General features: G+C 35.3%; 1 protein-coding gene across 5 annotated transcripts in view; it reads right to left on the bottom strand.

The window, feature by feature from the left end:
* LOC126889985 (UNC93-like protein) overlaps window positions 1–22,440 on the bottom strand; it is a 398,517-nt gene that overhangs the window by 75,887 nt on the left and 300,190 nt on the right. For all 5 annotated transcript variants that reach the window (XM_050658779.1, XM_050658774.1, XM_050658777.1 and 2 more), the window contains 2 exons: window positions 13,858–14,590; window positions 2,748–2,961 (listed from right to left, as the gene is read on the bottom strand). In XM_050658779.1, the coding sequence (XP_050514736.1) occupies window positions 2,748–2,961; window positions 13,858–14,560 (917 nt within the window). In that variant the 5' untranslated portion in view covers window positions 14,561–14,590. The remainder of the gene's footprint in view (window positions 1–2,747; window positions 2,962–13,857; window positions 14,591–22,440) is intronic.

Raw genomic sequence — 22,440 nt, forward strand, 5'->3', positions numbered from 1 at the left:
TCGAAAAACATCGATTTTTTTCTGCTTTCTTTGCTTATAACTTAAAAACTGTTCGTTTTGGAACAAAGTCGTAGAGAAATAAAATAAAGATAATTGAATTTTGTATGATATACGACTGGTCAAAAATGTCTTAAGGTATTACCTTTTCTGCAATATAGCAATAAATACAAAATAAGGGGGCAAAATACGCCTGTTGTTCTTCAATTTTTATTAACCACTTTTGTGGCAATTAGAACCTTAGTGATTCGCTTAGAGAATTCTTATAACTTACTTAAATGGTCTACTAAATTTCATTAAAATCGACCTAATAGATTTTGCATAATAAATTTGCAATATAAATGTTTTTAAAAAAGTTCAAATTTTTTAAAATCTTTCTGAACAAAAAGTAGACCATTTATAAGTTGGCTAATTTTTTTACATATAAAGAGGTGCTCTACCTATCTAATACACGTTACAGAATTAAAATCGGATTATTTAAGGGGCCTCAGCAATGTTTTAAAATTATAAACAATTTTTTGGCTTATAAACAAATAGCTTTTTTTAATAATAAAAAAAATAATTTTTAGCAATGCAAATAATTAAAACCGGTATAATTTGACTCAAACTTTCAAATGCTGTGAGCAGAATTGCTATTTTATTTTTTAATCAAAAGTTATTCTCGTTCAAAAATTGCAATTTTTCGATTTTTTGAATGTTCCACCGCGTTTATCTCGAAAACTATGCATCATACGAAAAAACTTGTAAGAAATTTTTTGCTTAGAATTACCCAAGAAATACAAAAAAAGTTTTATTTGCAAAAATCGATGTTATGTAACTCCTCAAGTTCTTTGTTTATAACAATCTTATCGACATCCGGATCAACTGTTACCCAAAAAACTCGTGTTCTACGGGTCAAAATACATAAAAAAACTTGGGTAAGTCCATCTAAATAAAGGAGCCCGTAACACCCCCTCCTGGACACAGCACTAATTTGTTTATAAGCCAAAAAATTGTTTACAACTTTAAAACATTGCTAAGGCTGCTTAAATAATGCGATTTCAATTCTGTAAAGTGCATTAGATAGGTGGAGTGCTTCTTTATAATATGTAAAAAATTGTCAAATCTTTGTATGCTCTAGTTTTTGTTGTGCAAGATTTTAAAAAATTTTAATTTTTTAAAAAAAGTTTAGATTGCAAAATTATTATGCAAAATCTAGTAAGTCAATTTTAATGAAATTTGGTGGACGATTTTAGCACATTACAAAAATTTTCTAAGCGAATTAGGAAGGTTCCAAGAGTAACCTAAGTGGTGGAAAAACATTGAATAAGACAGGCTTGTTTCGCCCCCTTATTTTATATTTATTGCTATATTGCAGCAAGGGTGTTAAATTAAGACATTTTTAACCAATCGTATCTGACAGAAAATTTAATTATCTTTGTTTTATTCATATACGACTTTGTTCCAAAATTAATCGTTTTAAAGTTATAAGCAAAGAAAGTAAAAAAAACGAAATTTTTTGAAATTTTTAAATATTTTATTTTTTTTATTAATGTTCCGGGCATATTTGAGAAGGAGCATAGGTCAATTATTATTACCGAAGTTATCACCTTACTTTATCCGCAAAAATCCGAATGCCACATCTCACATCCACCTAAAAGCAGATCCTTCCTGGTCTACTAGTGAAGGAGAGATTTAAAGGAAAATCAACGGGCTCGAAAATAACAAAAGTCCAGGAGAAAACGAATTAGTGACGAATGATAAAGAATGGAGAAGAAGAACTACAAAAAAGGATGTATAGTCTTACCAAGAGGATATGGGAGAAGTAAAATATGCCCAAAGATTGGACCAAAGCTCTATATGACCCTCTAATTAAACTTCATTAAGCTCTATTATCACGAACAATAGAAGTAGAGACCTAGTATAACAATATTGTTGTTGTAAACAATATTGTTCCAGTAGAACAATACTAGAAGTAGAGGTAGACCACATACACGATGGATAGACGACGTCAAAAGGATTGCTGTGAATTGGTTGCAAAAAGCACAAGACCGACAGAACTGGAAGAAATTAGGGGAGGCCTATGTTCAACTTTGGATGCAGAAGGCTGGATGATGATGATGATGATGATCTCGAACAAGAAGAGAGATAAATGGGCATGTGAAAATTACAGAGGTGTTACTCTGTTAGATACTTGTTACAAGGTATTTGCCAAGATGCTAAGAGAGAGACTCAACAGATTTGCTGAAGATAAACTACGTGAATATCAGACCGGTTCTAGAGCCAATAGATCAGTGACAGATCAGACTTTTACACTAAAAGAAATCCAGACTACCTGTTATGAACATAATAATAAGCTATATAACTATATAGCTCTTTAAAGTAGCTTTGGACATTCTACAATAATTGAAGTAGTTTGTATAGTAGTGTGCAGTTAATAATCTGTCCGATGTAATCGGATGCATCCATAGTAATCTTTGTCTACGACGTTTATTTCGACGCCGTAATAGAAGCACCGAGAAACTTTCCTCGTTTGAATCTATCGTTTAACTGAACAAACTTACTATTTTTTTCTCACTGATTACATTAAACGCCAAGTCCTTCCACATGAGCCACTTCGCAGCGTAAGTCGACGGCGCTACAAAATCGCCTGTCTAAGCCAATTTGTGGCGCCACTCAGTAGCGCTGCAGAGTGGCTCCTGTGTTTCTACACTTAGTTAATAGGATTTTGAGATTGGTTCTCTCAATAAGACGAAGTAATAAATGCTTACCTTGTAAGTGGATCAACAACCAATGCAATAACAACAGCGGCACATAATATGCACGCTAAATAAATTATAGATATTTCATAGATTTCTTTATCATCTGGCCTCTCTAAATTTCCATTATTGTTGATGGTACTAACACAAAAACTTGCACCGCAGACATCGTAGTTGGGAGTTGCGTTAGCGTGATTGCTGGCACTACCATGTGGGTTGCTGAGAACTAAAAGAAAAAGAAAACAGTGGTTATAATTTAAAAGTTCTAAAATAAAAATAGTTATTATTAAATTGTACAATTTAAATTGTAACTATGTACAAAAGTGTAATTTTAAGTAAATTATTAGTGTCAGCGTTTCTTCAACATTCGAACATCATAAAAACTATATATTCAGTTTAAAGAGATCAAAATACAATTGTTAGAGGTTTCCTCATTTGGGAAGACACTCATTTGCATATTATGGCGCATCTAAAAATGGACTAAGAATCGTCTTTAAAGTTAGTGATTGGTTACTGACATTGAATTTTGCTACAAGTTCAGAGAAATAAGGGAAAAAATATCCTGTTGGTGACACAACCCCCTCCACGCCGAAACCAAATTTTTTGAGTAGTATGGACATCTATAATAATAACCTATATGTTTCCTGCAGCCGATTTTGATGATATACATAATTATAAACAAATGAAGATCAAAAAACGGTAAATTTTCGCTATTTTCGCCTATTACCAAAAAGTTAAGCACTTTAAACAAATTTGAGTGTAAGAAACTCATAAATCATACAACAAACTTCAATATGGCGTTCGCTGAATATGTCTATCCTTATTGGTTGCTTAGAAAATTGCAAAATAATTCATAAATTTGAAGTTTTTAAATGTTCATAACTTATGTAAAAAATTAACTTAGAACCTTCTTGTTACACGAAATGCTGATACTTCTGGTGCTTAAATCATACCCTAAATTTCAAAGCAATTGGTCAAATAGTTTAAAAGTTTTTCCCAAATTAATTTTTTTTGCAACACTATAAGTCAGAAAATGATGGTTACAGGAATACTTTAGATAGTTAATGAAAGAAGAAGATTTGCACTATTAATTTAATTAAAAAAAAATTACAAAAAATAATTCTAAATATTGCAAAGTTATTTTGCAAGAACATGTGAATTAAAAAAGAGGAGGCTAACTGCGTTGCTAATTGTCCTACGACAATTGTTTTGCTTTGTAAATGTGTATAAAAATTCAATCTTTCTAAATATGTATAAAAAATAATTTTTCTACGGGTAACGGTTAAAAGTTATTCTAATTGTTTATAAGTAAGCAAAAAAATTGACATGTTTTTGCAAAATAATTTTACACTGTTTATAATTACTTTTTGTCATCTTTTTTTTAATTAAGTTAATAGTATAAATGTTCTTCTTTCATAAACTGTCTGAAGTATTACTGTAACCTCATAATTTTCTGACTTATAGTGTTGCAAAAAAAATGAATTTGGGATAAACAAATTAAATAACTTTTAAACTGTTTGACCAATTGCTTTGAAATTTAAAACATAATTTAAACACAAGAAGTCTCAGCATTCCGTGTAATAAGAAGGTTCCAACTTAATTTTTACAAGTTATGAACACTAAAAAATCTCAAAATGTATGACTTAATTTGCAATTTTCTAAGCTACAAATAAGGATACACATATTCATCTAACGCCGTATTGAAGTTTTTTATATGATTTATGAGTTTCTTATTCTCAAATTTGTTTAGAACGCACTTTTTGGTAATAGACGGAAAAAGCGAAAATTTGCCGTTTTTGATCTTTATTTGTTTATAACTATGTATATCATCAAAATCGGCTGCAGGAAACATATAGGTTATTAATATAGATGTCCATACTACTTAAATAATTTGGTTTCTTATTATTTATTTAATGCTAAGGCTCTCGGCCATATCTCAGGAACCGTTTAAAGTACAGCTTTGAGAAAAAAATATTTATAACAAAAGTTGCCTCGGGAAAAGCCTGGAAATTATTTTAATATTTGTAGGTCCACCGCTAGAGGGCGTAATTGAATATCAAAAATTAAAAAGTCTAAATTTTACAAAATTCACCTAATGAAAGGGCACTGGAAATCCAATCATCGTATTCTTCATAAAATTCTGCGCATATTTGATTTCATAAGTTTAAGTCTACCTTTACAAATAAGAGGAGGGGGCGAGTGGGAACCTTCTTATGAAAAAATGGCTCTAAGTCCGGTTCTGCTAAATCGAATTTTGCATACTTGGTCTTGTTGAAAACAGCTCTTTTTCGTCAATGTAATTGTCTTATTTTCGAAATAGCTTAATAAGTAATATGCCAGCTAGTAGGCGTTATTTAATTATTTTCGAAAATCTGGTTTTCTTTGGAGAATATTAAATACAAGTATGCATTTTCAATCCTGTATTACAAAATTATACCAAATTAGCAACATAATACCGAAAACCGCATGTCGATACCTTTTTTCTATCTCGAGATATCTTAAGAAAAATGTAAATTTTAAACAACTGTTAATGTCACCGATAAACGATGTTAAGGAAAAGTAGTGTGCTATGGAAAAAACAAAGAAACATTTTCCAGATGTAAACGTATATAATTAATTAAAACAACAATAAGACAGACAACACTATAAAATATAACAAAGAAATATGTAAAAGCAGCTACTTACTTAGTGACGACCTAAATGTTCATTTATGTATCATTTACTCTTTCAAGAGTACCTAGATTAAACAGCAGTCTCAATTTCTGCTTTCGCAATGCTTTGAATGGCGTTTCGTATTCTCTAGATTCTAGATCATGTTTACTCGAGTATTGGGCCTAGCGGCAAAAACAAGGTCTTTAATCCGTCCCCATAAATAAAAGTCTAAAAGAGTTAAATCTGTTGCTATTCAATCTACTCTTGAAAGAGTAAATGCTTGCATCGAAAATGATGGGCAACAATTTGAACATTTAGGCAGTCACTAAGACTAAGTAAGTAGTTGCTTTTATTTCTTTGTTATATTTTATAGCGTTGTTTGTCTTATTGTTGTTTGAATTAACTATATACGTTTACATCTGAAAATGTTTGCATATTTTTTTTTTCCATGGCACACTACTTTTCCTTAACCTCGTTTACCGGTGACAGTAACAGTTATGTTTAAAATTTACACATTTCTTAAGATATCTCGAGATAGAAAAAGGTATCGACATGCAGTTTTCGGTATTATGTTGCTAATTTGGTTTAATTTTGTAATATAGGATTAAAAATAAATACCCATATTTAATATTTTCCAAAGAAGACTAGATTTCTGAAAATAATTAAATAACGCCTCCTACCTTGCACATTACTTATTAGGCTATTTCTACAATAAGACAATTACATTGACGAAAAAGAGCTGTTTTCAACAAGACCAAGTTTGCAAAATTCGATTTAGCAGAACCGGACTTACAGCCATTTTTTCATAAGAAGGTTCCCACTCACCTCCACCTCTTATTTACAAAGGTACACTTAAACTTGTGAAATCAAATATGCGCAGAATTTTATGAAGAATTTCCGATTGAATTTCCAGTGCCCTTTCATTAGGTAAATTTTGTAAAATTTTGATTTTTTAATTTTTGATATTCAATTACGCCCTCTAGCGGTGGACCTACAATTATGAAAATAATTTCCAGGCTTTTCCCGATGCAACTTTTGTTACAAATATTTTTTTCTCAAAGCTGTACTATAAACGGTTCCTGAGATATGGCCGAGAGCCATTCTTATTGGGACACCCAGTACAGTGCATAAACGAATGGAAATGGACACTAAATATAAAAAACAATGGAAAACACCAATAACCACATAAGCAGAATGGGAGAGACCCGTGTCGTCTAAAAAGAGCAAGAGATAAATCACCAATCGGCAGAAGAACTATCTGAGAACCGCGTAAAAGATGGCGTGCCAAACTTCCATAGAGGTATCAATCCGCCAATGAACAATCAGAAAAACTGAAACATTGAATAACAGGCAAAACATTTAAAATCATTGAGAATACAAGAAATATTTGGCAAAATGGTGTACACACAGAAAGGGAAAACTCCATTATCGTTTAAGAAACTTCAACAAAGAAATAAAACAAAAGCGCAAAGCTAACAAACACCAGTACTATCACAATATAATAGGCAAACAAAACCTATATTTAATTTTCTCAACTACAAACTGTTGATAGAGACTCTAAAAAATGGAGATCAGGTTGACGTTGACAGCATCATGTCATTTGCCAACGAAAACTCGACAGCACTGTTCGTCCGTTCGTCGTTTCTCTTATCCCTTTCTACACCCAACATTCAAGAACATAGCTTTTTAAAATGGAGAGAAATTATGAAGCAGTAGCAAAGCGAGTAAGCTCAGTGGGGTGTAAAAGTCTTCTCTATATTCAAGAAAAAGGGCAGTGTTGTCTAACGTAACCGAATACGTAAGGAAATGTTAACATAAAGAATCTGGTGTTAACATAAAAAATCAATATTTTAAAACTACTCTTTTTAGTTTTTTTTGTTTTATTTTTTTTTTATTTTTATTAATTGTCAAACAGACTAACTATTTTACAAAACGAATTCTTAGATGAACTCTTAAAATATGGAGGTGATCACCATGTACAACAACTGCAAAGACTGCTGAAAACAGCAGAAATGAAAGTCTTACGAAAAATAACAAACCAAACTCTACTAAGAGACAGAGTAAGAAGTGAGGAAATACGAGCGAGATGTGGTATAGAAGAAATAAACATGTGGACCAAAAGAAGAAAAATAAAATGGAATCAACACATAGAAAGAATGACAGAAACGATGGTCGGACAATGTCAATTGAGGCTAAAAACACGAAGTAAAACAGGCATTGAGCCTCTTTATAAAGTAGGAAGAAGAAGAAGAAGAACGAGAAGAATTCTGAGATGAAACACTCGCAAAACAGCTTGCAATCATAACAATCATTGCTCCTTTTAAAGTATCTTTTATTGTGAAAATATACGACGTATATGTTTAGCAATAATTATAATACTGAAGTACTTGTAATAATATACCAATAAATAACTATACATATTAATTAAATAATCCTGCTATATTTAATTTACAATAAATAAGGTAGAATAATGCATTATGAAGGTTATATAGCCATTGACCTAGAACCTAACGCTAAAAGTCAAGTTGATCATATATTTTAGTTTTGCAGTAAAAAGTAAATAATATTAGTCATTACTTGAATATTATTTCAATAATTATAAATATCAGAATTGCAAATATACCTATATTAAAATTTTTAATGTGTATCGGTAGATATTCATCTGTGGATACCTGTTTACTGTATATTAATAATAGAAGCTGTTTTAGCCTAACGTTGTTCTTGAGCATTAAGGATCAACATTTTTGTTAATCGACAAAATCAGAGAAATATAATTTTTTGTCGTGTTTTAATGTCTCTTGTATATGTATTCAACGGAGATGGCGCGCATTCGAAAGTCTTTCCTATCTTTTTCTGTCTTCATTTTAGTTCGAATCTCACCAGGGTCAGAAATTTTTCGTTTATTATAAAAATTAATAAATGAAAATAGTTTCTGTCCTTGTGGGATCGGTACTCACCGGAGGGACCGCAGACGTTCGGATACAATTAGCGTCTCTTTGCAAAGACAATGACGTCGACTTTGCAAAGTAACAAGACACTTACTCAACACACACACTACACATTACTCCACTGAGTTAGTGATAAGTTATAGTCTAAAAAATCATTATGAAATTGACTGGAAAGGTTGTGAAAACCAGTGCCAATAAAACACAAAACTCACACACACTTTCTTCCCTTTTGGCGTATATACCAGTGCATTTGCCAGCAACTTTCTTATTATTGCATTTGGTCTTACTCATGGGAAGATGCATACCTATACTCCTATACATAACATGTTATCTTCAATATCTTTCTGTTCATTCTGCTAATGTGAAAGTTCTATTCTTTTTTCGGTTACATAAACGACCGTACATGCGTTTTAAATTTTTTACTTCTGTTGAATACTAATCTATAATAATAATAATTAGTGTCGATGCACACTAGCTCAGGAGCACCGACGGCTTGGCACCTCTTCAAAGCACGGGGACGGCAAATTATCATTTTGTAGAAATGAAAATACCGTTATTGGTACTGAGAATCGATCTCGTGCGCTTAGGCTTAGACGGTCATGGCCGCTGAGCTACGGTCGTCCCAGCTTCTATCCTAGCATATCATTCTACCCTATCCGATCCTATCCTATGTTATCTTATTCTATCCTGTCTTAACATATTTAATGTATTTGCTATATAAGTCATTATTTCTCCTCCTCCTATAATGCCATCTCTGTTGAGGTTGGTTACCGTTACAGCAAATTCGTTTCTAACTGGGTTGCATATACCTAGGTTATTTCCGTTGGTGTTCATCATCATCATCATCTTTGGCTTTTACAACTCTTCGTGAGTCTTTGGGGTGTAAGAGTGTGTTATAGAGGTAGCACCTTTTATTGGAACGACCACATCAAACTTTATCGACGGGAGATGGTTTTTTGATAACTGGTCCTCATGAGGCACTCAACTCTCACTTATGGCTCCACGTGCCACATCCCGGACAACTGCATTGGTCTGCAGGCTAAACTAAGTGAGGGTAGCCAGACATGGTGATAGGTTGGACAGTGGCAGCTGCTTCAAAACTGACCATGCGGCGAGAATGATAGCCACAGAAACGGCACATATACAGCGGTGCAGAAGGCAAAGGGAAACCACTGCACTATTTTCCCAAGAGAATTTCTTCCCATAACGATGACAATTTCAGTAAGTGAAGTTGGATTGTGTAGCGATCCGACTCACGCTCAGCGCCATCTCGGTTCCGGGTCGGATGGTGTGAAATTTGCTACCGGCTGCCAAGGTGTGAGGGGCCAGGCACCTGGCACCTCGCAGAAATTGTGCGACTGAATCCAAATTTTCATTTAATTTAAGAAAATGTCAGCGAATTGGTACATGGAATGTCCAGGGACTGATCCAAAACCCTGGAAAGTTACACATACTCGAAAAAGAAATGGGAGACCACAATCTTTCGGTACTGGGACTCTCAGAAACTCACTAGAGAGGAAGAGGGCATTTTAAAACAACTGCTGGCAACGTCGTCTATTTTTCAGGCCTAGATAACAAAAGTACAAATGGAGTCGCAATAATTGTACCCTCTAAACTTAACGACTGCGTAATTGGATATAATACTATTGATGACAGGATAATATCGCTTAAAATGAGAATATCCACCAATACCTTACACCTTGTCCAGGTATACGCTTCTACAACAGCTGCACAAGAAGAAGACATCAACAGGTTCTATGGTCGTCTAGAAGAAACTGTTTGCGCTATTCCGAATCGTGAACTCGTCATAATTTTAGAAGATTTTAACGCCAAAGTGGGGTCATCTAATGAAAATATTAAAGGAGTGTTGGGCAAAAATGGACTGGGACAGATAAATGAGAATGGCGACCGTCTAGTGGAGTTCTATGTAGAACAACATCTTACAATTACAAACACGTTATATCAACATCATCCACGGAGATTATACACATGGCGCAGCCAGATGGACGAACAAGGAATCAAATAGACTACATCCTAATAAAATCAAGATGGAAGTCGTCGTCCATCAACTGTAAAACATATCCTGGCGCAGACTGTGGAAGCGATCATCAACTCCTGGTATTGAACGTTCGACTTCGTTTTAAAGTCCCCAAAAGAAGACCCCAGAGAAAAGTCATGTTTCTAAGTCCATCAAAAATCAATGACTTCCAACAAAACCTAGAAGAAGCTCTTTCTTTAGACCAAGTAGGTAGTGACCCTGAGAGCACTTGGATCTATCTCAAAGATAAGGTAATCGAGGCTGCAAAAGACTGTGAGGCAGCGGTTTCCACTGGCCGTAAGCCATGGATATCCGATAATACGTGGACTGTGATTCAACGCAGAAAAGAACATGAAACTAGATACGTAACAAACGATGAATACAGAGCGTTATCGAGAGAAATCAGAAAACAGTGCCGCAAAGATAAAGCTGATTACATCTCTCAAATATGCAGAGAGATAGAGGAACATGGCTGTCGAAATGAACCGAGGGACTTATTCCAGAAGATCAAACTCCTTACCAGAGAATTTAAACCTCAAACGTGGTCTGTAATAGATAAGAAAGGTAATTTAAAGAGCGATACTGATGAAATATTGGAAACATGGCGAAACTACTGTGGCGAGCTATATAAAAATAACGAGGTATCAGCAGAAAATCTGACTACCCTAGAGAACCTACTGTCTTACTCGCTGAAGTCAAAGATGCAATTAAATCACTAAAGAGAAATAAATACCCAGGCATTGATTCAATACCATGTGAAATACTACAGTTACTAGATGACAAAGGATTACATATCATCCATTCTATCTGTGTTGCTGTTTGGAATTCAGGAAAATGGCCATCTGATTGGTGTACCTCAATTTATATCCCACTACACAAAAAAGGAACTACTACCAGATGTGAAAACTACCGCACACTGTCGCCAATAACACATGCTAGTAAAATCTTGTTGCATATGATCAAAAACAGATTAAAAACCTATCTACATTACCAAATACCTCAGGAACAAGCGGGGTTTGTAAAGGGTAAAGGTACAAGGAAACAAATCCTGAACCTGAGACAACTCATTGAAAAGTCTAGAGAATTTCAAGTACCTATGATTATATGCTTCGTTGACTGCCAAAAGCCATTTGATTTTGTAAGCTGGATAAATCTTTGGTAAATTTTAATAGAAATGGGCGCACCAATGCACCTGGTGACACTTATTAAAACTCTGTACCAGTCTAATATAGCGACACTACGACTACGTCAGAAGTTCTCAAACCAATTCAAGACCGAGAGAGGTGTTAGACAAGGATGCGTGTTGTCACCTGACTTATTTAACATTTATGGTGAACATGTCATGAGGATGGTTTTAGAAGGATGGGCCGGTGGTGTAACAGTAGCTGGTAGGAACATCTCCAATTTAAGATTTACTGATGACACTACACTTATAGCAGCAAATGAGCAAGAAATGTTTGATCTTCTGCGAAGAGTTGAGTACGAAAGCAATAAAGTTGGTCTGAAAATCAATAAAGCTAAGACAAAAATAATGGTTCATCTAAACGGGAACTGGTGTATGTTTTCAAAAGACTGATAGTGTGTAAATAAATTTATTAAATCAGCTAAGTACTTTCAGCATATTAATGCCATCATCAGAGCTATCGTCTTATAGGTGTAAAAACCTCAAAAGAAGAGAAAACTTCGAACAAACACATTCTATAGTTCGAAGTTTTCTCTTCTTTTGAGGTTTTTACACCTATAAGACGATAGCTCTGATGATGGCATTAATATGCTGAAAGTACTTAGCTGATTTAATAAATTTATTTACACACTATCAGTCTTTTGAAAACATACACCAGTTCCCGTTTAGATTTATATAGAAGTGTGTACAAGTCAAACAGTCTTCTTCTATTTAAAAATATTGGCGGTCGACAGATTCGACACTATTCAACTGACTAACATGTTACAGGAATACCAGATAGTAAACACCTTTATCTATTTCGGGGCTAGTATAACTAACGATGGTAACTGTGAAGTAGAAGTTCGGAGACGTATTGGTATGGCAAAAAATGCGATAAGTCGCCTAACTAAAGTTTGGAAAGACAGATCTATCTCACAATAAAACACTGAAAAACGTTTGTTTTTCTATACGGTCGAATCCATCAATTACAGATCTATCTCTCAAAATATCAAGATGAGACTGGTGAATGCCCTTGTATTTTCAATATTTCTATACGGAGCAGAGACTTGGACTCTTCGCGCTGCGAGCGCCAAAAAATTGATGCCTTTGAGATGTGGTGCTGGAGAAGAATGCTGCGCATACCTTGGACAGCTCATAGGACAAACGTTTCCATTCTAAACCAACTCAATATTAAAAAAAGGCTGTCCACAATATGTCTGCAACGAATTCTGCAATTCTTTGGTCACGTGGTTCGCAGAGGTGACGACAGTTTTGAGAGATTAATTGTTTCTGAAAACGTTCTGGGGAGAAGATCAAGAGGACAATCACCAACTAGATGGTCTGACCAAATAAAGCATTCAGCTGGAAACTCGTTCTGCGAAGCTCTTAGAGCAGCTGAAGATAGAGACAAATGGAGAAATATTTTAGGAATATTGGAAGAAAACACGATCCTCAGTATTGGGAAAACGACAAGAGAGAGAGAGAGAGTGCGTCTTTGCCGCGTTTACTAATTTCTTCCATTGGTTCTGATTCTGTGCTACTATTTCCCATGAGCTCACTTCCATCTTCTCCAGGTCTTCTCTGACTGCATCTTTCCAGCTTTTTCTAGGTCGTCCTGCCGGTCTTCTATACTCTGGTCTTTCCAAAACACACTGCCAATCAGCCTGTCGTCAACACTCCGTACCACGTAGCCTGTCCATCTTAGTCTATTGGCTTTTTTGTATCTCACGATGTTCTCTGTCCGAATAGAGTCTCTAATTCATTATTGTATCTGCTCCTCCATTCATTTGTCACATTGTCCCTGCAAGGACCATATTATATAACTCGCAGATATTGAGGGATAAAATCCAAGATATAAAAGAATAACTGGAAGTACAGAATAACAATGTGGTAAGATGGGTAAGATGGGTAAAATGGCGTTTAGACGCCGCGATAAATACAAGTAATTTATTTTGACGATAAATTGCTACGATTTATTGATTTTTTAAAGCTGTTTAGACGCTGCGATATATTGCCGCGATTGATTATAGACTGAAACAACTCGATCGTTACAATAAATTGATGCAATCCGATACCAACTCCAATTCCGATAAATCGCTGCGATGTACCGTTTACACACAACGATAAATTAAAACAACTCGATCGATGTCGATAAATTGCTCGGATTTATCGCGGTGCCTAAAAGCTGCCTAAGACCACGTAAGTGATTTTAGAGATATCATGTTAACAGGATGGTAGAAGAGAGATACACAAGATAGACAACAATTTACTCCGTTATAACTATGATAATTCTAATAAAATTAAATTTAAAATGTGACTTACCTAATGAAGATATAAGATTTCCCCACAATTCTGCGGTCTGCCAGGCCAAGAAGAAGAACCCAAAGAACCTCACGATGATGCCGTCGACTGCTTGGTCTGTAAGTTTCGCGTAAACTCCTGCAACTTGAGTGAGGTACGTAGCCTTCGACGCCCACATAGGCGCCGCGCCAATACCAACGAGTATTCCCGCAGGAATTAAAGTGTAAAACCTAGGATAAAACTGAGCGGCAATATAAGGAGCATAACACAACAACGAGAAACAAAGAGTCCACTTAACTGTGAGTTTTTTGATAGCGAACGTAGGCACGAAAATGCACGAAACTACAAGCGCCGCGTATATTGCACTGAGAGAAACAGTACCGAGACCGTCTTTAGCATTAATACTACTTTGAAGATTTGCTGTTCCTTGGAAAGCTGTGAACTGGATCATGAAGGCGCACGATATAGCGGAAACGTTCTTGAGGATCCTCCATTTCTCCCTGGTGGACATTTTGAATTTGCCTTGCTGGAAGGCCTCTTCGTCGGATATTTCTCGTGGGGGTTTCTTTGGTTCTCCATTGTTGGCGTCTCCTTTGAAAGCTTTGTTGTCGTAGGCTCCAGTGACTGAGACTGTGTAGACATCGTTGTGGTTGTTGGTTCCGTCATGGCCATGGCTGGCATTGTCACCGCCGCTGTCGCCACCTACTCCGAGGGACGCGGTCATCTCTGATGGGCCGCGATCACCCTCCTCGATCTGCAACAATAAAAATATGTTACTATAATGTAATACATGTAACAATAAAATATTATAAAATTCTAATAGGGGCTTCCCACGATCGGCAATATCGCGGACGGACACGGACCAGCTCGCACCATGCACCGTGGGAAGTGTATCGTCCGTGGTAGCACAGACGCATCTGTGCTGGTCCGTAGTAACAACGGCTTCCCAGGATCGGCAATTTCGCGGACGGACACAGACCAGCTCGCACCACGGACCGTGGGAAGTGGTCGTCCGTGGTAGCACAGACACGTCTGTGGTGATCCGTCGAAAATCGGTAAAGATCACAGGTGCGTTATGGGCTCGTGTGGACGCTGTCACGATTTTTTAACACATTAAACGCCGGTTGTATCATTTACATCTACAGATACAAATAACTTTGATCATTTAGGCCACCTGTATCCAAACGGATACAAAGGAATACTTTCACTTTGGGCTAGCTGAATTCAAAAGAATTCAGCGTTTGTATAATTGAATGGGGGACTTATAGCCCGGGAGGTAGTGTCAAATTTGACCGGAGCATTTTAGCATTGATGTTTTTTCTTTATTTAGTTAGGTGTTCCAAAGCTTATTAACAAATGATGTGTCAGCTGGCCCAAAACCGGGGCTTTTAGGCAAAAAAAGATAAAATATGAAACTAGATGGAAAAACCCTACAACTTATACGTCAAATATTTATCTCTGTGACTTATATCCATCATGGCCTTAAATACCTAGCTCCTGGCTTTCACCCAGGCGAGTCGGGTTCGATTCCCAGCGTTGGAAGTTTGTGTTTTTAAAATTGACATTTTGATTCGAAAAATAATTATTTGTGTAATACAACGTTTTTATTATTTTATCATCATCACACAGCCAAATTTGTCCACTGTCGGACATAGGCCTCCTCAAGATGTCTCCACCCTTCTCTGTCCTGTTTGTCTGCCCTTGGCCGCCACCCTTCTTTGTCCATCTCTTTTATTATTTATACGACACAAATCGTAAACCATGCGTTTGATCATATTATGATGACCTTAAGCCAAGTTGTTGTATATGAACCCCTGAAGTTAGTACGATGATTGGTACGTTACTGAGTTGGTACGACCAATCTGGGGGTTGCCCCTCCCCCTCCCACATTTCAAATCATGTAGTCAGTATACTTTTCTTCGCCTTATCTCTGGTTTTATTGAATGTCTCTGTCTTATTGAATTCATCTGGTCACTTGTTGATTTTTCTGAAGTGAATCTGGTCTAACATTTTCTTTTATACCCGCTCTGTAAACTTTAAGTAAGCATTTCATAGAGAATATTTGCTAACATTGTGTAAGCAGTAAGCAGGTCTCCTTTTGCCAGATGACATAGAAGACATAAAAGTTTATGCAGTATCTGCAGCAGGGCATCGCCACCATTCTTGTAGAGCTCAATGAAAATTTAATCAGTTCCTGGTGATTTATTATTTTTACGCTTTTTAGTGGCCTAAGCAACTTCTTCAATGGTAGGTGATCTCTCGTTTGGGTTAAATAGATTTCAATCATTTTGATCTGCTAGGACGTTACCTCGTTCTTCAATATTAAATTTTGCTTCGAAAAATTCAACCCATGTGTTCAAGATTGAGGCCGCATCATTTAGGATATTTCACTCACCATTCTTATGTACAGCTCCCTATTCTTGACTTAAACTCTTTGCTCATTTTGTTTAGATTTCTGTAGATATCTGGATTTTCGATTTGATTTCTTAGCCCTTCTATGCTTTCTAACTACTTTTTCTCAAATTGCCTCTTTTTTCTTCTATGTAGATAAAACTTTTTCATTTTTTTTCTGAGAATCCGGTATTTCTCGTCTTTCTTGTGCGTCCTGATTGATTTGTCTTTAGGTATTCTCTATTTTTGTTACCTGTTACTTCTTGGCTCTTCTTGTCACACCATTCGTTTTTTATCTGGTTTGGTTTTCCCCAATATTTCCATTGGTTTCTCAGTTACTATGTTTCTACATTTTGTCCGCCATTTTTCCGTAGTAGTACAATGTCTACGCAAATTATGTAACAGATCGAACTTACCGTTCAAAAGTTATGACGAAAAGAAATTTCAGTCAAAATTCACAAGTATCCCTGTATATTAGTAAACAATGGGAGCAGACACTTAATGGTCATTTTTTATTCCCCATAGGGGCCTCCTTACGAGATAGGAGTATGTACTGTTTCTCGTGACTCACCCTGTATAAAGAATTTGTTAAAAAAAGTGAATCCATTTATATCATCTTTGTCATTACCAATTCATTACTATTGAGAAGTGTATCTTTTAATGTTACGACCAAATGTTTAAAACATATTGTAAAAGTTCGAACCAACGACGCGTTGAAGCGCGCGTTGAAGCGCGTGTTGAAGCGCTCTTCACCAGTTTACCAATTCAAACGTCGGCAAAGAGAGATATAAAATGTATAACAGTGCAAAGGAAAGAGAGCACATTTGGTACCTCAAACTACTGTAAAATTAATAAATATTTACTTTTCCTCTTCGTTCCCACTGGAACATAGGGCACCTACTGTCATTCTCCATTTTTGCCGATCTTGTGCTTTTTCTCTAACTTCTTTCCAGGTTAGGCCGACGTTTTCTGCTTCTTTAATAATTGTTTTCTTCCATGTATTTATCGGCCTCCCCTGTTTCCGTTTTCCTGGAGGTTGGAATTCCAATGCTTGTTTTGTTATGTCTGTGTCTGGTTTCCGCAGAGTATGGCCCACCCATTTCCATCTTCTTTTTCTTATTTCTTTATGTATTGGTTCTTGCTTCGTTTTTTTCCATAAGTCTGAGTTTGTAATTCTGTTGGGCCAAAGTATTCTTAGAATTTTTCGTAAGCATTTATTGATGAAGGATTGAATCTTTCCAGTGTTGTGTTTTGTTATTCTCCAAGTTTGTGATCCGTATAATAGTACTGCCTTTACATTGCTATTGAATATTTTTACTTTGGTGTCCAGTTTCATCACATTAGATTTCCATATATTATTTAACATATAATATGCTGTCTGTGCTTTGCCAATTCGTGTCTGGATATCCTCCTCTGCTCCTCCTGTCGTGTTCAGTATACTTCTTAGGTAATTAACTCTCTCCACTGATTTCAGCTCTTGGTTTTCTATGTGTATGCCCATTTCTCTCGGCGTGTTAATCTTCATTAATTCAGTTTTACTCATGTTTATCTCCATACCCACTTTTTTACCTTCTTTGGCTAATTTATCACTTTTTTTCTGCATGCTCTGTCTCTTTGCTGAAAGTAGGCATACATCATCTGCGTACTCAAGATCTTCTAATTGTTCAAAGGTATTCCAGTGTATCCCAGTTTTACCGTTACTGCTTTTTCTCATAAGCCAGTCCATGACAATAATAAACAGAGTAGGAGACAGTATACAACCCTGCTTTACACCGCTGTTAATGTCGATTGGTTCTGAAATTCCCGTCGTATAATACTTTTGCTGTGGTGTTTTCATAAAACAACTTCATCATTCTTAAGAATTTGTCCGGTATCCCATAACTCTCTACTATTTCCCATAATTTTTCTCCTTGTCATTTTACCGACAATCCAGGGAAAAAACGCCACGCATTTTTCTATTTCGCAAAGCGCGCGTCCTCACGCTCCGTCGGAATTATTTCTAAGGTTTAACTTCGTTGAGAAATAAATCGAATAAACAAAGATGAAGGTGTTGTTCACTTGACAACGAATGTCATTTTAATAAACAGAACCAGACCTTACACGTTTTTTCATTATTTCATAACGTTACTTTCTGAATATAAAGCAGAATATTAGATAAACCGGTTGTTAGTTTGATCTGATTGCAAAATAACAGTTAGGAGACTTGTTTACTTTGCGAGATCATTGCTATAATAACCAAGTTTATTTCTGGTCAGATTAACAAAAATTAAGATCGAAGCATTTAACTATTTGATGCGCTTTTTAATCTGGTTTGTGTAGTTAATTGGTTTTTAAACATGCTAAATAAGACATAACCTGTTTAAATGGGCCATATTTCTTAAATCCAGGTATAAACAGTTATAACAACACATATCTATTATGTCGTATAATTTAGGGATTAGCGCTTTAACACTTAATAAATTCACACAAATGCCAATAAAAATCAACTAGTGTTTAATGCCGGCACCACACCACAAATATTTGTTCTTTGAAATGTGTCAAAAACCGACAACTGGGCGGATTATCTATTCGTGCGTATGCACTATGCGTGCGAATAAAGCCAATATTGACGAATGAATCCTCCACACTTCGACGTCTGTGGCCAAATAAGGTGCATAACAAATAGAAATAGCACATAGCGAAGTGTGGTGCCGTCATTAAAGAATGTAGATAGGATGACAGCTAGATATAGATAGATATTTTTATTGACCCTTTGTTACATAGAGTGCTAGTCAAAAGTTCGTATCCCCCTCGTATCTTTTGAACGGTTATACCTATAATAGTGAAATTTGGAGGAAGGAAATAAACGGACGTAAGCTTCTTAACTAGTCATGACAGGTGACGTAATAGTGACAGATGACGTTACAGAGCTACTGTGACCGATACTTTTAAATGGGACCTTATGGCAAGTGATACCTCAATTGAAAGGTATTCAAAATATCTACCTATTCAGTCATACTAATTTGTTGGGTTTTAGTTGATTTTGATTTTGGTGAATAAATTAAATAAATATAATATTGTAGTTTCGCATTTAATTAATAAAAATTCAAATGTCCGCCTATGGGTTTTTTGTCAAAAAAGTTGACGTTTTTCAATTCTCTAGTAGTTTTTACATCGACGTCAACCTTTTTGACAAGTATGTAATCATATAAGGAGTTTTGAATTTTTATTAATTATATGCGAAACTACAATTTTATATTTTTATTTCATTTATTCATCAAAATTAGCTTAAACTCAAACAAAATTAGTATGACTGAATAGGTATTTTGAATAGGTACCTTTCAAACGAGGTACCACTTGCCATAAGGTGCCATTTAAAATTATCTGTCACAGTGGCGCTGTAAAGTCATCTGTCATAATTACGTCACCTGTCATGACTAGTTAAGGAGCTTACGTCTGTTTTTTCTTCCCTCCAAATTTCACTATTATAGGTATAACCGTCCAAAAAAAAAAAAACGAGGGGGGTACGGACTTCTGACTAGCACTGTACATGTATGCATAGGGTATGTCAAAAATTACAATAAAGTATTACAACACTAGTTACAATCAAAAGTAATATACAGTACAAGACAAATGAACAATAAGTTGCTAACAATTATTGTATAAATCATGTTAAATACAAAATTTAAAATTTGCCCCAGACATTGGACATCTTCTAAATAATTAGAGCTAAGCTTTCTGTAAATTCGCGTACTGAATAAATGGATGCTAACACAAATGATGGAGATGCTGAGAGGCCTGGCAGGATATACAAACGAAATACAGAACCGGTAGAGAAAACATGAATCAGGTAACCGAAAATATCAAGAAACCCAAAAAAGAGCAAACAGAATATAGAAAGGAAATGGTAGATCTGAAACTTATTAATGAAAAGTCGCTTCAAGATATTAATCAATTACGAAATAAATTAAAGATCTCCTACGAAAGATTATAAAAATTAGAAAGAGAGGGAAGAAGGAAAAATATTGTGATTCAAAGACTGCATATTGACACCGATCAACCACTCTTGCTAGGAAATGAGGTAAAAAAATTAATAGAAAAGGAAATGCGAGTAAAAGTAAAAGTTAATGAAGCAAGGAAGCTGAAAGACAAAATATATTTGGTAGAGATGGATTGTAAGACCGAAAATGCCAAAGTAATTCAAAATAAGATGAAGCTAAAACAACTGAGAGAAAGAATATACATAAATGATTATCTGAAGAAGGGCAAAAGGGAAATACATGCGAAAATAAGAAGAATTGCTACGGAACAGAAAATCAAAGGAAATAACACAAAAATAGGATACCAAAGACTGACAATAAACAATGAATTATGGAAATGGAATAAAGAAAAGGAGCAGCTGGAAAGAATAAAAAGACATTGCAAAAAACTAAAATTGAATGCAGTACTAGGAGAACCAACAAGGATGACCCGGCAAAGAAAACGGAAACGAGAGTTTTCCAAAACAAACAAGTAATAATTACGTACAGAAAATGAACGAATGCTAGAAAAATACTAGAACACACGGCAGAAGACGGAAGCGTAGAATGCATGTGGCTGAAAATAAAAGATGCAATTAACGAGGTAGCGGACAGTGTCAATACAAAGACCAATGTCAAGCCAAAGAAAAATAAAAAAAGATGGTTCGACAGCGGTTAAAGAAGTTAACTCAAAATACAGAAGACGCGAAAAGAAATTATATGGAGCAGAGAAATAGAACTAAATGAATACTTAGAGAGAAAAAAGGGAAGCACTATGAACTAAAGTTGAGAAATATAGAGGAAAACTATAAAAATAAAGAAATTATGAACCTGCACCAAGGGATAAAAAATGAGGAGCGAGGTTACAAGTCAAAAACTATGCATTATATACATAAATAGAAATGGAGAAATAATTATGGGCAAAATGGAAGTATTAGGGCTCTGGAAAGAATATTTTGAGGGGCTTTTGAATGGGACGAATAACGATGAAATAATAGAGCCACCAGGGAAGGCACAAAATCAACCACAGGAAGAACAACCACCCATCATAAGCCAGATGCTAGATATTATCGGGAATTTAAAGATGAGCAAGAGTCCACGAAGTGATCACATAACAGCGGAAATGATTAAATTGGAAGGTACCAGCTAGCAGACAAAATTCAGAAACTACTTGAAAAGGTATGGAAAGAAGAAGTCATTGGCATGGTACTGTTGCTTTCACAATCAGATGTATTGTATAGTTTGTGTGTTGAGTAAATATCTTGTTACTTAGTAAAGTCGACTTCATTGTTTTTACAAAGAGACGATTAAAAATAACTAAAATAAACAAATCTTCGCTAATAAGTTCATTATTTACCAATGGATAAAACACGAATGCTATATGAAGATTTGCAGAGATATATTTCACTACAAAATTACTATTAAAAGAAACAATCTCTTTAAATAGATGGTAATGATAGAGACAAAAATGTATTAAAATTAACCAAGCAATATTTTTCATTGGTATTAACGTTTTTTGACTTTTTGCTACAAAACACAGTGAGGATGGGCCTCAATTGCGTGTATCCTTATACGAATAAGTACGTATATACCGGTAACATATTATTTTACAAAAGTATAAGTATCTTAAACAATTTTCCGTTAACTCTTTTAGTTTCTCTCGTCATTCGATAATTGCAAAACAAGGTGTGCTACAGTACATTTACATTTAAAGAAAGATAAATGTCTTGTTTTGTTTCAAGTACAGTTAAGTACTTCTGTCTGATCGTTACGAGTACGAGTACTTAATTCATTACCATCCCACATTTTTGCCAACTTATGACACACTTCTTGTACCAAGATTTGATTTTGGCTGTATTTAGTTATAGTCTAAGAGCTAGTGAACCCTCCGACTAACGGTCTTCCTGTAAGGCTAGAAATTTGTCTGGTGATAATTCATAGCACACCAAGGCTAAAAACCATGACCTGGCAGGCATCAGCCCTGCACGTATATCTACCAGGTGAATCGAAAAGTGCATAGTTTAGGGGAAAAATAAACTTTCTCCTGTAAAGTTTAAATTTAAGTATGTGTTCGAAATTGATGGGAAAATAATAAAGCAGGAAGCTAGGAAGCAAGGTTTAGATATCTGGGAATAGATATAACTAGTTACGGAGATGTTGAAGAAGAAGTACGACAACAAAGCGTAAAAGCAAGTAAAGCGGCGGGACCTCTTAA

This window comes from Diabrotica virgifera, chromosome 8 (genome assembly GCF_917563875.1).
Source record: "Diabrotica virgifera virgifera chromosome 8, PGI_DIABVI_V3a".
NCBI classification, from domain to species: Eukaryota; Metazoa; Arthropoda; class Insecta; order Coleoptera; family Chrysomelidae; genus Diabrotica; species Diabrotica virgifera.